General features: G+C 38.5%; 2 protein-coding genes across 2 annotated transcripts; one reads left to right on the forward strand and one right to left on the reverse strand.

Annotated features, from left to right (window-relative positions):
* Positions 1–1,696: 1,696 nt before the first annotated feature.
* On the forward strand, positions 1,697–4,619 carry LOC134062517 (zymogen granule membrane protein 16-like). Its single transcript, XM_062518544.1, has 4 exons — positions 1,697–1,819; positions 2,138–2,191; positions 2,972–3,098; positions 4,109–4,619. The coding sequence occupies exons 2-4, from the start codon at positions 2,140–2,142 to the stop codon at positions 4,461–4,463; spliced, it is 534 nt and encodes a 177-aa protein (XP_062374528.1). The 5' UTR covers positions 1,697–1,819; positions 2,138–2,139; the 3' UTR covers positions 4,464–4,619.
* A 1,819-nt stretch (positions 4,620–6,438) lies between these two features.
* Positions 6,439–6,988, reverse strand: LOC134062700 (zymogen granule membrane protein 16-like). Its single transcript, XM_062518810.1, has 2 exons — positions 6,981–6,988; positions 6,439–6,760 (listed from the first exon to the last, which is right to left on the reverse strand). Exons 1-2 carry the CDS (start codon positions 6,986–6,988, stop codon positions 6,439–6,441), a joined length of 330 nt encoding a protein of 109 aa, XP_062374794.1.
* Positions 6,989–18,050: the final 11,062 nt, after the last annotated feature.

Consider the following 18,050-nt stretch of genomic DNA (forward strand, 5'->3'; position numbering starts at 1 on the left):
GTCACCTGAATGTATAATTGCAAGCACATCTGCCATTGTTTGGAAATAGAGCCATAGAAAGACAGAGTTGCGACACTCTTTGATGTCGGCGCCACACGATCCGTAGTTCAAAAAACCTGCGCTGACTAAATGGCTGTATCGCAGGAGGGTGGGGTGTATTTCTGATAGGCTACTGCATTGGCTACTGATCAAGTGACTGGCAGCTTTCAGTTCCAAAACTGTCTCCATGGGTGCCTTTTATTTGTCTTCCTTCCTCTGTCCTTGTTCATACTGATCTAGATAAAGAATGATGGGACAGCAAACATGGGATAGTCTATATCCAGTGTTAGTTATTGATCAGTAGGAACGAGCCTGGAGGACCGAGCACTGAGGATCGAGGAGAGAGGTTGAGAGGCACCCGATGTCCCGGAAACTGGCATGAAAAGGGCTGCCAACTTTTTCCAACGGTCTCTTATGGGAGTGCCACCAGAGACACTTACAGTATGAGGAGACACTGCACTGAAAAATCGCCCATTGAAATGCATGAGGTAACTTTGTAATGCAAAGATGGCGGGTGTTTACACCGGTTTGCACATGTCCCACCTCTTCCAGTGCTGTTGCTCCAATCATTTTGCCGATCCTGGGCGGTCACACTTTTTGAAAACTGTGTCATGAAGAATTGCGCATGCGCAGTCCAAGATAACCAGTAAGAAAAAGGCTTTTTAAGTGTTAATTTGATACAAAACCACCAAACCTTTTCAGCGATTTTAGTCTGATTTTCATTGTGATTTCAAACATGTGATTTTTATGTCCCATACACCTCGGAACATGGACATCCAGCTTCATTTAGATAGGGCCTCTTGTTACGGTCAAACTGGCTGCCCGATCCCATGGCCAGTATGGCTGCCGAGTGACGTGACTTGCCTTAAAAGGACTTTGGTGACATCACTCTGTTTACCCCACCACTTCACCTGGAGCTGCTTCCTTGTTCTCATATATACAAATAAATAATAACAAATAATTAATCGGATAATTAATAACATTGTAAATCTTATATTTAGTGTAAAACATGTGGTTAAATAGTGCTAATTCTTTTATGTTTAACAATTCTTCTGTTGTTTTATGTTCTAAAGATTCACCCCATAAATGATGTGTGATGACATACAGTATACTGTAAGTTATTAAACCCCCTCACATACTGCAATCAGTTCTACTGATAAAGATCCACCCCATAAATGGCGTGATGACATATAAGTAAAGGTGATGGTCTGCACACTGTAATGGCTCTTTATTGGTTCTTTATTAGTTAACGGCAATGTTTCGATCAACAGATCTTCATCAGGCAAAGTAGGAAATGGCATAGAAGACCTATATCACATGACCAATATGTGATGACATATACAGTAAGTCATGAAACCCGCTCACATTATCTGTTCTACTGATAAAGATCCACCCCATAAATGGCATGATGACATATAAGGAGTATGTCTCAGTTCATGTGTCAGTAGGCCATTGTTTCAACTGTATTCTGGAAAGTGTATCTAAACTAAACACAATTGCAAAAAAAATCCCCACTAAGCCTGGGCATTGTCTTGTCACAAACAGAGGGAAACATTTCACAATTACAGTTTGTTCCTTTTCTTATTTCTGCCATTTCATAAAGAACATGTTTTGCAATTTTCCAGTCGAACAATAGATGAGTAACCTAAACTGTACCTTATGACCATTCACTGAAAACACTATAAATAAGCAGAACGATGGCAAGTAGACATCATTCAGACTGTCCTACTCAGAAGCTCAGATCTAACGTCTCCTTGGACCCTGTACACATACAAAGAGGGTGAGTGCCTTTCAGAACAATTCCAAGATATTTTAAAGCTGCTTACTTTCAAAGTATTCATTTCAGAAAGAAACATTTCAGACTACTAAACATACACCAACGACTGTTAAGATTACTTAAAGACTTGTCTTGATTACAGTGCTTCAAGGTCATATGTGATACAGGTAAAATCTAGTAATATATTCAAATAGCACTATTTTGTTTTCATATGGACAGCTGGCTAACAGGCAATTGGTACGCTCTCTCTTTGCATGAACAATGTGTACATTTTGAACATTTTGAACATTGTTGTAAAGGTCATGTTGTGTCTTCCTGCAGACATGTTTGCGCTGCTGGCCTTGTGTCTTCTGTGCTCCACCGCCTGGGCTCAGCGTGAGTACCTATAACAGTGCACATCTCTTAGCAGACCATGGCCCAATCCCAATGGTAGCCCTGAGGACTAAGGACTAAAGACTCACAGGCCCAATCCCAATGTCCAGACTCACAGACTTTGGTGCGCGTTCTTGTGAAATTCGTAAGGGCTTAGGGCTGTCCCAATGTCGAATTACAACGGGCGTGAGGGTTTGAGTACACACTTACCGAGCCCTTTCCGTGAGTCTGCATTGGTGCAGACTTGACCTAAGGGAATTACCCACAGTTCAAAGTGTTGTGACTTTTACCGCGGAGATCATAGAAAAATAAGGAAATGAAGGTAAACAACAGCACGACGTACACACGTGCATGGTGCAAGTGTTAGCAACGTCTTTGTTAGTAGGCCTAAACATCACCAAGGGACATGTGATCTCGTGCTGTCCCAATCCCAAAATACCTATCTGAGCCCATGTGGCCTCACACACTCACTCACTTAGCACCTGAGATCAATTACGATAACTCAAAGCCTCATGCCCCTTGAAATTGGACATTGGGACAGCCCTAAGCCCTTAGGAATTTTGCGAGAGCGCAACAAAGTCTGTGTGTCCGTGAGTCCTGACATTGGGATTGGGCCCATGGAACCCGACACTGCAGCAGCTGACTGGCAACGCTGAGGCAGCAAGGCTGTCAAACTACGCACAGTGCCGGGAAATGAGCTGGGAAAGTGGGTGATAATGAGGATTGTTGTGGCAACGAGTGATAAGTTTCCTAACGTTTGATCTTGCCTCTTCCTCGTCACAGGCCGGTCGGATCGGTACTCTTTCTCCGAAACCGTTGCCAGCGGCACCGGAGCCCGGTATGCCACATCCGGTACGGACCGCATCACCGCTGTTAGGATGTGGGAGCGGAATAACAACTTGGTCACTGGGTATGTACTGTAAACATAATGTTGTACTAATGGGGTAGTTAAGCATAAACATGTATCACTTTGTATTAAAAGCAAAGTGAAATAAATTCAGATCTTATAAAATTTAGAATAGTAGGCACCTCAGATTTGGCGGCCGTTGTAATAATATTTGTAATTGTCTGACAAATATGGGGTTTGTTAGGTGGAAAGGGAATGAAATGAGAAACTAACAAATAGTTACATATTTTACCATACATCTATTTATTCGTCACATATTATACTCAAGGTCAAGGTAATTAAAAATTGAGAATATCAGGTGCAACCCAACCCCAATACTGTATTATATGTCTTGAAGTTCCTGTAAGTGACAAACTTGATGTAATACATATCTTCAACTTCAAGTATGTTGGAAGTATGAGGAAATAAGTATGAGGAAATATAATGGTTATACATGAGGTGAACACCCCCACTGGAATATACAATGGTACAAGGAACGGAACCCAAACACCCTAACATTTTACTACCATTATTGATGTCATTGTGATTCATTGGTGATTCAATGATAGGGACAATATGACTGGTTGCCTTTGTAAGTGGCCTTACCTTTGTGAACTTGCACAGGTAAACTCCCTCGTCTTTACCTGCGTATGTCTTCCCACAAGCAGGGCTTCATACAAGTGTGATTGATTTATAGTAAAATATAAAACTGTATTAGTCGTTAGTTTCAGTTTTTTCCATCCAATAAAATTCCTATTTGTCCGCCATGGCCCCCTGGGGCCAAACCCAGAGTTTCTCTACCAAATGTGATGCTTTATAAAATAACACAATTTGAGCTTAACCACTCCACTAACTGATTTCAACTATGAGGATGTGCTGACAAATTGTCTACTACTGTAAGCTGTCAGATTTGACAGAATGATTAAATAATGACTCTTTTTGAAGTTTATTTGTAAAGATCAAACTATATATCTGCATATAAGACACGTTTGGCCATTGTCATCTAAAACAATTAATAGCTTTTTTAAAATCAGGTTTCAGCTGAGGCGTGGCTCTGCCTGGACTCCTCGGGTCGGCCGCAACACCACCGAGCTTGTGGAGATGTCTCTCTCCAAGGGCGAGGCCATCGTGCAGGTGTCGGGGAAGTACAACCCCGGCAACTTCATCTACCTACTGCAGTTTGTGACCAACAGGGGCCGTGTCCTGGCCGCGGGTCAACCTCTGGGCCTGTCCTTCAGCCACTACGGCACCAAGCGTGACAGCGAGCTGAGGAGCCTCAGCGGGCGAGTCAACAGCGTGGGCATCACCTCCCTCGGTGCCCACTTTGCCAGTGAGGAAGATATGGGGTATATGAGGCATGGCAACACCACCATGATGCCTCTTCAGTAGGGGCCACCCTCGATTCTCATATCAACCTCAACTCTTACATACTCATCAATGCCTTTCATTCTGATGCAACATCTTTAATTTAATAATTTAATCATTTTAAGTCTGCCAAAATTAGTGTTTTGTATTTTGAATAAACTTTTGAGAAAATTACATCTAAAGTGCTATGAAATAATAGTATTAAAAGTATTAAATTATGATTGATATTAAGACATTAAACATGCATTAAAAAGCCTTTGATTTCACACCATATTAAATAGTTCAGTAATTCTATTTTAAAATTCACACAAGGGAGAATAAATCACTTTTTAAATAATAATAACATCTCAGTTGCAATTTGATTGATATTACTACTGAAATCAAACGCTTCACATCTTGACTATGTTGAAGTCTAATCCTAATTGATTCACTTCATATTCTGATGTCAATTTAATAATTCCACAGTTTTGCATGTAGGTTTATACCAATACAGGCACGAGTAATTCATTCATATGGGAAACAAGAGTGTCTATTGAAAAAAAAATCTGACAATATGCTTTAAAACTAAATTCCCAGAAGACAGTTTTTCACAGACGTACATATTTCTCACACAGAATGAGCATGGTATGATCTCAGCTCATCCAAGGAAGACAGATTAAAGGGATATTCCGCCATTTGTGGAAATACGCTCATTTTCCACCTTCCCTCGAGCAAAACAATCGATATTTACCTTGTTCCCGTTCATCCAGCCATTCTGTGAGTCTGGCGATACAACTTTTAGCTTCAGCCTAGCATAGATCATTGAATCGGATTAGACCATTAGCTTCTCGCCTGCTAGCTTCATGTTTAAAAGTGACTAATATTTCTGGTAATTTTCCCATTTAAAACGTGTGTCCTCTCAAGTTAGAAAGTGCAATAAGACCAACTGAAAATGAACCCTGCCGTTTTTCTAGGCTGATTTGACATGGAACTACATTCTCATCTGGCGTAATAATCAAGGCAACTTGCAGCTACTGGCACTACTACTGCTTGATGTCTATGGGGACTATTTTCAGATGCTGCGTACGATATCACTGCGCCTATGGTACGTTTGCAAGTTGCCTTGATTATTACGCCAGATGAGAGTGTAGTTCCATGTCAAATCAGCCTAGAAAAACGCCAGGTTTCATTTTCAGTTGGTCTTATTGCACTTTCTAACTTGAGAGGAGACACGTTTTAAATGGGAAAATTATCAGAAATCTTAGTCACTTTTAAACATGAAGCTAGCAGGCGAGAAGCTAATGGTCTAATCCGATTCAGTGATCTATGCTAGGCTGAAGCTAAAAGTTGTATCGCCAGACTCACAGAATGGCTGGATGAACGGGAACAAGGTAAATATCGATTGTTTTGCTCGAGGGGAGGTGGAAAATGAGCGTATTTCCAAAAATGGCGGAATATCCCTTTAAAGGAGACATCCGCTGAGGTTTCACATAGATCTCCTTTTCAAGGTCACAGTGAGACTGGGAGCATGTTTGTTATGTAGCCCCATAGCTCCCTGTAGCAGCTCGTGCTAGCAAACTGATTGCTTTTGGGGTTTATTTTTCTCATACCGACAGTACTCGGTGACCTCAAGAAATGGAGGTCTAGTTAAAAACTGGCTGTATCTTTCCTCTAATGGCCTCAGTACCTACATCGTGTCATTGGGGAACAGAAAGAGTGGAGAGCAAGACTGAAGTGCTTACACAGAACAATTTCTCAACTTTACCTATGTTAATATATAACATACAATGTATATAATATTAATATATTATTCATTTTAGCTATGTTATAACCATGCATTTTGATGTGAGATACACCACACATTCCTAGGGACAATGATACAGTATACATTTCAAAATTCCAAAATATGGGAAAAAGGCTTTGGGTATTCCTGAGACAAATTTAACTGAGCTCCGTCAAAAAGGCTATAGCTGCAGGGGAAAGCAGTTATAGGTCCATGGCAGTGGGTCATCCTCTTTTGTTAATCAGAAGGGCCTTTCATGGCCATGGGGAGCACTGCCCAGTGGGTGGCGATAGAGGTGAGGCCGCCGTGGTAGTGGCCACTCAGGAATCGGAGCTCGGCCATTGGATGGATGGGGTACATGTTGAAGGTAGTTCCAGATGGCTGTCCAGCAGTGATGGAGCGCCCCCTGTTGGTGACAATCACAATAGACTGGATGTAGTGAGCGTACTTGCCGGAGATTTGAACGATGAACTCGCCATCAAACAGCTCAATCTCATGGAAAATGCCACCTGTGTAGCCAGCGACTTGTGACCAGGCGCCCCCGTAACGGACCTGGATGCTGAGCAACAGGAAATCAAATTAGTCAGCAAGGACTTGGACACAAAGGGACATGTCTCAAAACGTTTTTATATATTTTTATAAATATGCATCCAGGGCTCTACAGACTAATGTACTAAAAGGTGCAAAAAAGTGCAAGGGTCTGTGCTGACGTTTCAGTCAATGACTTTCTTCAGTCCAGGAAAAGGAAGTCAAATCACAATACATCAGCAAAACAGTACTGATACATTATTCAGCTTATTTGATCATTCCCCATAGTGATTTGATGTTGCTTGCTTTTGTCTGAGACAAAATATCATATTACACTTATGTTAGGAAATGACTACAATTATTGGAGTTAGATAAACCCCCAACAGTTCATTTCGATGTAAAACATTACATGCTTTTTAAAATGAACCTGAAAATGTATTATTACAGTGCATGCAAATGCACTGTTCTGTTCTTCCTAGGCATCTTCTTCTTATTACAGTGCATGAAAATGCACTGTACTGTTCTTCCTATGCTTCTTCTTCTTATTACAGTGCATGAAAATGCACTGTACTGTTATCCCTAGGCTTCTTCTTCTTCTACTACTTCTTATTACAGTGCATGAAAATGCACTGTACTGTTATCCCTAGGCTTCTTCTTCTTCTACTACTTCTTATTACAGTGCATGAAAATGCACTGTACTGTTCTTCCTATGCTTCTTCTTATTATTACAGTGCATGAAAATGCACTGTACTGTTATTCCAAGTCTTCTTATTAGAGTGCATGAAAATGCATTCTACTGTTATCCGGTTTCTTCTTATTATTATAGGCGATTATTACAGTGCATGAAAATGCACTGTACTGTTCTTCCTCGGTCTTCTTCTTCTTCTTCTTCTTCTTCTTCTTATTATTCTTCTTCTAACGCACGCAAATCAGCTTCAACCGCTTAACGTAGAAACTCCATTCAAACTATGTCGCGTAGGTCAACTTACGCGATGTGGGCTTTGTATTTTTCAACTTTGTAACTTTTATACTTTTTAAACTATTAGTTAAAAACTATTACAATTTCCCCCATAGACTTAACATTGCTCATTATGACATCACGGCAGCAATTAGAATCTTACGCCAGGTGGCCGGCCACCTGGGCACCAACTGTCAGTTTCTCTGGCTTTAAGCATACAGTCTCTCAGAAGACTACACATATCCTGTTAAACTGTTTCCTCTGTCCACAACTGTTTCAAAATAAAAGTCCTCAATGCAATAATACACTATTAAATCATTTAACCATTGAAACTACTCAACTATTGAACTGTTCAACCATTCCAACTGTCAGTTATCATCCACTATGCCTCCAGTCAACTACATGAAACCTCCATGTACCTAGCAACCAACATAGCAACCATTAAAATTAAGTGTTTATGACCGTTTCCATAGCAACCAACATGATTATACTGCAGTAACTTCTTGTTTCTTGATAGTGGCCACCATGGATACCCTAGCAACAAATGTTTCAAAATAAAAGTCCTCACTAGCAAGTTAGCTAGTTAGCATGGTTAGCATTGTTAGCATAGTTAGCATTTTTAGCATAACTGCAAAAAATCATCAACTAAGTTAGCTAATCAACCTGGTTAACATTGTTAGCAAATTTAGCATTGTTAGCATAGTTAGCATTTTTAGCATTACTGCTAGAAATCATCGGTTAAGTTAGCTAATCAACCTGGTTAGCATTGTTAGTAAAGTTAGCATTGCTATCATAATTAGCATTTTTAACGTAACTGCTAGAAATCATCAGCTAAGTTAGCTAATCAACATTTTAACATGAATAGAAATCATTAGTTAAGTTAGAACTGGAATGTTTCAGCTTTAAACTGTCTACCTTCACACTATCAACTCTCTGTAAACTACGCAACCACCATGTTTACCCTAGCTACACCTTAGTAACCATATCTACATTATCTATCTTTTTTTGCATTTTCATGCACTGGTAATTCCTTGGAATTGCATTTCTAGTTATTCTTCTTCTAACGCTTTTTGTGCGTGCAATTCAGCTTCAACCGTTTAACGTAGAAACTTCATTCAAACTGCTCTGCGTAGGTCTTACTTAGGTGACTTCAGCTATGTATTTTTCAACTTTGTAACTTTTATACTTTTTGAACTATTAAATAAAAACTATTAAAATTTCCCCATAGACTTAACATTACATTATGACATCATAATAGGGCAATTAGAATCTTATGCCAGGTGGCCAGTCCAGGTGCAGCAGCTCTCTCTCTCTCTCAGGCTTTAAGCATACAATCTCATTAAGACTACAGATCCTGTTTCATACTTCCTCTGTCCACAACTGTTTCAAAATAAAAGTCCTCACTGCAATAATACACTATTAAATCATTTAACCATTGAAAATACTCAACTATTTAACTGTTCAACCATTCCAACTGTCAGTTATCATCACCTATGCCTCCAGTCAACTACATGAGACCTCCATGTACCTGGCAACCAACATAGCAACCATTCAAATTAAGCGTTTATGACCGTTTTCATAGCAACCAACATGATTTTACTACAGTAACTTCTTTATTTCTGATAGTGGCCATCATGGATACCCTAGCAACAAATGTTTCAAAATAAAAGTCCTCACTAGCAGGTTAGCTAGTTAGCATGGTTAGCATAGTTAGCATTTTTAACATAACTGCTAGAAATGATTAACTAAGTTAGCTAATCAACCTGGTTAGCATTGTTAGCATAGTTAGCATTGTTAGCATAACTGCTAGAAATCATCAGTTAAGTTAGCTAATCAACCTGGTTAGCATTGTTAATATAATTAGCATTGTTAGCATAATTAGCATTTTTAACATTAACTGCTAGAAATCATTAACTAAGTTAGCTAATCAACCTCGTTAGCATAGTTAGCATGGTTAGCATTGTTAGCTAATCTGGTAATCAGGTTAGCTAATTCAATTTTAAACTGTCTATCTTAGCACTATCAACTTTCAAAAACTATGAAACCACCATGTCTACCCTAGCAACACCTTAGTAACCATATCAACATGATTTATCTGTACATTTTTGCATTTTCATGCACTCGTAATTTCCTTGGAATTACATTCTCTAGTTACAGTGCATGAAAATGCACTGTACTGTTCTTCCTAGGCTTTTTATTACAGTGCATGAAAATGCACTGTACTGTTCTTCCTAGGCTTCTTATTACAGTGCATGAAAATGCACTGTACTGTTCTTCCTAGGCTTTTTATTATTCCACTTCTTCTTCTAACGCACGCAATTGAGCTTGAACCATTTAACGTAGAAACTTCATTCAAACTTTGTTACGTAGGTCTTACTTAGGACAGGTGTGCTATGACTTTTCAACTTTGTCACTTTTATACTTTTTGAACTATTAGATAAAAACTATTAACAATTTCCCCATAGACTTAACATTGCTCATTATGACATCACGGCAGCAATTAGAATGTTACCCCAGCTGGTCAGCCACCTGGGCACCAACTGTCAGTTTCTCTCAGGCTCCTCTCTGAAGACTACATATTCTGTTCCCCTGTATCCTCTGCGCACAACAGTATCAAAATAAGTCCTCCTAATTCCATCCAACTTTATATCCATTCATCTTCTTCAAACCATTCACTCATCCACCCATTCTAAACAGTCTGCCTATCAACAACATCAATTAGACGCTCTACATTGAACTTTTAAACAATCTACTCTGTCTCAGGCTGGCTCTCTTAAGACTAGCCAGTTAAATTGATTACACCTGTATCTGTATCCACTACTCTCAGTAGAGAGCTGTGTCTCTCCATTCTACAAGAATATAAGGCACATTCCATCCAACATTCTATCCATTCATCTTCTTCAGACCATTCACTCATCCACCCATTAAACTGTCTATCACATCTATTAAACAATCTGTCTATCAACATCCATTAAACTCTCTGTCTATCAACATTAATTAGACTATCTACATTCAACTTTTAAATTATTTACTCTGTCTCAGGCTTTAAGAGTAGGCCTACTCTGGCTCTCTTAAGACTAGCCAGTTAAATTGATTAGGCCTACACCTGTGTCAACTACTCTCAGAGAGCTGTATCAGTGTCTCTCTTAACAAGAATATAAGGCACATTCCATCCAACCTTCTATCCATTCATCTTCTTCAGACCATTCACTCATCCACCCATTAAACTGTCAATCAATATCTATTAAACAATCTGCCTATCAACATCCATTAAACATTCTATCTATCAACATTAATTAGACTATCTACATACAACTTTTAAAGTATTTACTGTGGGTCCCTCTCAAGCAGCCTTTATATGTCCTCCCTCGCTCCTCGATCCTCAATGATCTACATAAAGAAAGATAGAAGAAGGGCTAGACTATCCCATTGTTGCCGCTCCATCATTCTTTATGTAGATCAGTGAGGAGCGAGAGAGGACGCGTAAACGCTATGAGAGGCACCTTCTGTCTCAGGCTTTAAGCATACAATCTCATTAAGACTACAGATCCTGTTTCACTACTTCCTCTGTCCACAACTGTTCCAAAATAAAGGTCCTCACTGCAATAATACACTATTAAATCATTTAACCATTGAAACTGCTCAACTATTGAACTGTTCAACCATTCCAACTGTCAGTTATCATCCACTATGCCTCCAGTCAACTACATGAAACCTCCATGTACCTAGCAACCAACATAGCAACCATTAAAATTAAATGTTTATGACCGTTTCCATAGCAACCAACATGATTATACTGCAGTAACTTCTTGTTTCCTGATAGTGGCCACCATGGATACCCTAGCAACAAATGTTTCAAAATAAAAGTCCTCACTAGCAAGTTAGCTAGTTAGCATGGTTAGCATAGTTAGCATTGTTAGCATAGTTAGCATTTTTAGCATAACTGCAAAAAATCATCAACTAAGTTAGCTAATCAACCTGGTTAGCATTGTTAGCAAATTTAGCATTGTTAGCATACTTTGCATTTTTAACATTACTGCTAGAAATCATCGGTTAAGTTAGCTAATCAACCTGGTTAGCATTGTTGGTAAAGTTAGCATTGCTAGCATAATAAGCATTTTTAGGGTAACTGCTAGAAATCATTAGCTAAGTTAGCTAATCAACATTTTAACATGAATAGAAATCATTAGTAAAGTTAGAACTGGAACGTTTCATCTTTAAACTGTCTACCTTCACACTATCAACTCTCTGTAAACTATGCAACCACCATGTTTACCCTAGCTACACCTAAGTAACCATATCTACATTATCTATCTATTTTTGCATTTTCATGCACTGGTAATTCCTTGGAATTGCATTTCTAGTTATTACAGTGCATGAAAATGCACTGTACTGTTCTTCCTAGGCTTCTTATTATTAAACTTCTTCTTCTAACGCTCGCAATTCAGCTTCAACCGTTTAACGTAGAAACCTCATTCAAACTTTGTTGCGTAGGTCTTGCTTATGCCATATGTGCTTTGTATTTTTCAACTTTGTAACTTTTATACTTTTTAAACTATTAGTTAAAAACTATCACCATTTCCCCCATAGACTTAACATTGCTCATTATGACATCACGGCAGCAATTAGAATGTTACCCCAGCTGGTCAGCCACCTGGGCACCAACTGTCAGTTTCTCTCAGGCTCCTCTCTGAAGACTACATATTCTGTTCCCCTGTATCCTCTGTGCACAACAGTATCAAAATAAGTCCTCCTAATTCCATCCAACTTTATATCCATTCATCTTCTTCAAACCATTCACTCATCCACCCATTCTAAACAGTCTGCCTATCAACAACATCAATTAGACGCTCTACATTGAACTTTTAAACAATCTACTCTGTCTCAGGCTGGCTCTCTTAAGACTAGCCAGTTAAATTGATTACACCTGTATCTGTATCCACTACTCTCAGTAGAGAGCTGTGTCTCTCCATTCTACAAGAATATAAGGCACATTCCATCCAACATTCTATCCATTCATCTTCTTCAGACCATTCACTCATCCACCCATTAAACTGTCTATCAACATCTATTAAACAATCTGTCTATCAACATCCATTAAACTCTCTGTCTATCAACATTAATTAGACTATCTACATTCAACTTTTAAATTATTTACTCTTTCTCAGGCTTTAAGAGTAGGCCTACTCTGGCTCTCTTAAGACTAGCCAGTTAAATTGATTACACCTGTGTCAACTACTCTCAGAGAGCTGTATCAGTGTCTCTCTTAACAAGAATATAAGGCACATTCCATCCAACCTTCTATCCATTCATCTTCTTCAGACCATTCACTCATCCACCCATTAAACTGTCAATCAATATAAAACAATCTGCCTATCAACATCCATTAAACATTCTATCTATCAACATTAATTAGACTATCTACATACAACTTTTAAAGTATTTACTGTGGGTCCCTCTCAAGCAGCGTTTATATGTCCTCCCTCGCTCCTCGATCCTCAATGATCTACATAAAGAAAGATGGAAGAAGGGCTAGACTATCCCATTGTTGCCGCTCCATCATTCTTTATGTAGATCAGTGAGGAGCGAGAGAGGACGCGTAAACGCTATGAGAGGCACCTTCTGTCTCAGGCTTTAAGCATACAATCTCATTAAGACTACAGATCCTGTTTCACTACTTCCTCTGTCCACAACTGTTTCAAAATAAAGGTCCTCACTGCAATAATACACTATTAAATCATTTAACCATTGAAACTACTCAACTATTGAACTGTTCAACCATTCCAACTGTCAGTTATCATCCACTATGCCTCCAGTCAACTACATGAAACCTCCATGTACCTAGCAACCAACATAGCAACCATTAAAATTAAGTGTTTATGACCGTTTCCATAGCAACCAACATGATTATACTGCAGTAAATTCTTGTTTCCTGATAGTGGCCACCATGGATACCCTAGCAACAAATGTTTCAAAATAAAAGTCCTCACTAGCAAGTTAGCTAGTTAGCATAGTTAGCATTGTTAGCATAGTTAGCATTTTTAGCATAACTGCTAGAAATCATCGGTTAAGTTAGCTAATCAACCTGGTTAGCATTGTTAGTAAAGTTAGCATTGCTAGCATAATAAGCATTTTTAGCGTAACTGCTAGAAATCATTAGCTAAGTTAGCTAATCAACATTTTAACATGAATAGAAATCATTAGTTAAGTTAGAACTGGAATGTTTCATCTTTAAACTGTCTACCTTCACACTATCAACTCTGTAAACTATGCAACCACCATGTTTACCCTAGCTACACCTTAGTAACCATATCTACATTATCTATCTATTTTTGCATTTTCATGCACTGGTAATTCCTTGGAATTGCATTTCTAGTTAAACTTCTTCTTCTAACGCTCGCAATTCAGCTTCAACCGTTTAACGTAGAAACTTCATTCAAACTCTGTTGCGTAGGTCTTGCTTATGCCATATGTGCTTTGTATTTTTCAACTTTGTAACTTTTATACTTTTTAAACTATTAGTTAAAAACTATCACCATTTCCCCCATAGACTTAACATTGCTCATTATGACATCACGGCAGCAATTAGAATGTTACCCCAGCTGGTCAGCCACCTGGGCACCAACTGTCAGTTTCTCTCAGGCTCCTCTCTGAAGACTACATATTCTGTTCCCCTGTATCCTCTGTGCACAACAGTATCAAAATAAGTCCTCCTAATTCCATCCAACTTTATATCCATTCATCTTCTTCAAACCATTCACTCATCCACCCATTCTAAACAGTCTGCCTATCAACAACATCAATTAGACGCTCTACATTGAACTTTTAAACAATCTACTCTGTCTCAGGCTGGCTCTCTTAAGACTAGCCAGTTAAATTGATTACACCTGTATCTGTATCCACTACTCTCAGTAGAGAGCTGTGTCTCTCCATTCTACAAGAATATAAGGCACATTCCATCCAACATTCTATCCATTCATCTTCTTCAGACCATTCACTCATCCACCCATTAAACTGTCTATCAACATCTATTAAACAATCTGTCTATCAACATCAATTAAACTCTCTGTCTATCAACATTAATTAGACTATCTACATTCAACTTTTAAATTATTTACTCTGTCTCAGGCTTTAAGAGTACTCTGGCTCTCTTAAGACTAGCCAGTTAAATTGATTACACCTGTGTCAACTACTCTCAGAGAGCTGTATCAGTGTCTCTCTTAACAAAAATATAAGGCACATTCCATCCAACCTTCTATCCATTCATCTTCTTCAGACCATTCACTCATCCACCCATTAAACTGTCAATCAATATAAAACAATCTGCCTATCAACATCCATTAAACATTCTATCTATCAACATTAATTAGACTATCTACATACAACTTTTAAAGTATTTACTGTGGGTCCCTCTCAAGCAGCGTTTATATGTCCTCCCTCGCTCCTCGATCCTCAATGATCTACATAAAGAAAGATAGAAGAAGGGCTAGACTATCCCATTGTTGCCGCTCCATCATTCTTTATGTAGATCAGTGAGGAGCGAGAGAGGACGCGTAAACGCTATGAGAGGCACCTTCTGTCTCAGGCTTTAAGCATACAATCTCATTAAGACTACAGATCCTGTTTCACTACTTCCTCTGTCCACAACTGTTTCAAAATAAAGGTCCTCACTGCAATAATACACTATTAAATCATTTAACCATTGAAACTACTCAACTATTGAACTGCTCAACCATTCCAACTGTCAGTTATCATCCACTATGCCTCCAGTCAACTACATGAAACCTCCATGTACCTAGCAACCAACATAGCAACCATTAAAATTAAGTGTTTATGACCGTTTCCATAGCAACCAACATGATTATACTGCAGTAAATTCTTGTTTCCTGATAGTGGCCACCATGGATACCCTAGCAACAAATGTTTCAAAATAAAAGTCCTCACTAGCAAGTTAGCTAGTTAGCATAGTTAGCATTGTTAGCATAGTTAGCATTTTTAGCATAACTGCTAGAAATCATCGGTTAAGTTAGCTAATCAACCTGGTTAGCATTGTTAGTAAAGTTAGCATTGCTAGCATAATAAGCATTTTTAGCGTAACTGCTAGAAATCATTAGCTAAGTTAGCTAATCAACATTTTAACATGAATAGAAATCATTAGTTAAGTTAGAACTGGAATGTTTCATCTTTAAACTGTCTACCTTCACACTATCAACTCTCTGTAAACTATGCAACCACCATGTTTACCCTAGCTACACCTTAGTAACCATATCTACATTATCTATCTATTTTAGCATTTTCATGCACTGGTAATTCCTTGGAATTGCATTTCTAGTTAAACTTCTTCTTCTAACGCTCGCAATTCAGCTTCAACCGTTTAACGTAGAAACTTCATTCAAACGTTGTTGCGTAGGTCTTGCTTATGCCATGTGTGCTTTGTATTTTTCAACTTTGTAACTTTTATACTTTTTGAACTATTAAATAAAAACTATTAACAATTTCCCCATAGACTTAACATTGCTCATTATGACATCACGGCAGCAATTAGAATGTTACCCCAGCTGGTCAGCCACCTGGGCACCAACTGTCAGTTTCTCTCAGGCTCCTCTCTGAAGACTACATATTCTGTTCCCCTGTATCCTCTGCGCACAACAGTATCAAAATAAGTCCTCCTAATTCCATCCAACTTTATATCCATTCATCTTCTTCAAACCATTCACTCATCCACCCATTCTAAACAGTCTGCCTATCAACAACATCAATTAGACGCTCTACATTGAACTTTTAAACAATCTACTCTGTCTCAGGCTGGCTCTCTTAAGACTAGCCAGTTAAATTGATTACACCTGTATCTGTATCCACTACTCTCAGATACATTCTCTGTGTCTCTCCATTCTACAAGAATATAAGGCACATTCCATCCAACATTCTATCCATTCATCTTCTTCAGACCATTCACTCATCCACCCATTAAACTGTCTATCAACATCTATTAAACAATCTGTCTATCAACATCCATTAAACTCTCTGTCTATCAACATTAATTAGACTATCTACATTCAACTTTTAAATTATTTACTCTGTCTCAGGCTTTAAGAGTACTCTGGCTCTCTTAAGACTAGCCAGTTAAATTGATTACACCTGTGTCAACTACTCTCAGAGAGCTGTATCAGTGTCTCTCTTAACAAGAATATAAGGCACATTCCATCCAACCTTCTATCCACTCATCTTCTTCAGACCATTCACTCATCCACCCATTAAACTGTCAATCAATATCTATTAAACAATCTGCCTATCAATATCCATTAAACATTCTGTCTATCAACATTAATTAGACTATCTACATACAACTTTTAAAGTATTTACTGTGGGTCCCTCTCAAGCAGCGTTTATATGTCCTCCCTCGCTCCTCGATCCTCAATGATCTACATAAAGAAAGATAGAAGAAGGGCTAGACTATCCCATTGTTGCCGCTCCATCATTCTTTATGTAGATCAGTGAGGAGCGAGAGAGGACGCGTAAACGCTATGAGAGGCACCTTCTGTCTCAGGCTTTAAGCATACAATCTCATTAAGACTACAGATCCTGTTTCACTACTTCCTCTGTCCACAACTGTTTCAAAATAAAGGTCCTCACTGCAATAATACACTATTAAATCATTTAACCATTGAAACTACTCAACTATTGAACTGTTCAACCATTCCAACTGTCAGTTATCATCCACTATGCCTCCAGTCAACTACATGAAACCTCCATGTACCTAGCAACCAACATAGCAACCATTAAAATGAAGTGTTTATGACTGTTTCCATAGCAACCAACATAATTTTACTGCAGTAACTTCTTGTTTCCTGATAGTGGCCACCATGGATACCCTAGCAACAAATGTTTCAAAATAAAAGTCCTCACTAGCAAGTTAGCTAGTTAGCATGGTTAGCATAGCTAGCATTTTTAGCATAACTGCAAAAAATCATCAACTAAGTTAGCTAATCAACCTGGTTAGCATTGTTAGCAAATTTAGCATTGTTAGCATAGTTAGCATTTTTAGCATTACTGCTAGAAATCATCGGTTAAGTTAGCTAATCAACATTTTAACATGAATAAAAATCATTAGTTAAGTTAGAACTGGAATGTTTAATCTTTAAACTGTCTACCTTCACACTATCAACTCTCTGTAAACTATGCAACCACCATGTTTACCCTAGCTACACCTTAGTAACCATATCTACATGATCTATCTATTTTTGCATTTTCATGCACTGGTAATTCCTTGGAATTGCATTTCTAGTTCTTCTTCTAACGCACGCAATTCAGCTTCAACCGCTTCACGTAGAAACTCCATTCAAACTATGTCGCGTAGGTCTTA

This window comes from Sardina pilchardus, chromosome 17, assembly GCF_963854185.1.
Source record: "Sardina pilchardus chromosome 17, fSarPil1.1, whole genome shotgun sequence".
Classification (NCBI taxonomy): domain Eukaryota; kingdom Metazoa; phylum Chordata; class Actinopteri; order Clupeiformes; family Clupeidae; genus Sardina; species Sardina pilchardus.

What these genes read in the sequence shown, in the direction of transcription:
- LOC134062517 (XM_062518544.1), top strand. Translation starts at nt 2,140, where the DNA reads ATGTTTGCGCTGCTGGCCTTGTGTCTTCTGTGCTCCACCGCCTGGGCT. An exon ending in CTCCACCGCCTGGGCTCAGC is followed by an intron (nt 2,192 to 2,971) that starts GTGAGTACCTAT and finishes TCCTCGTCACAG; the next exon opens with GCCGGTCGGATCGGTACTCT. An exon ending in AATAACAACTTGGTCACTGG is followed by an intron (nt 3,099 to 4,108) that starts GTATGTACTGTA and finishes TTTTAAAATCAG; the next exon opens with GTTTCAGCTGAGGCGTGGCT.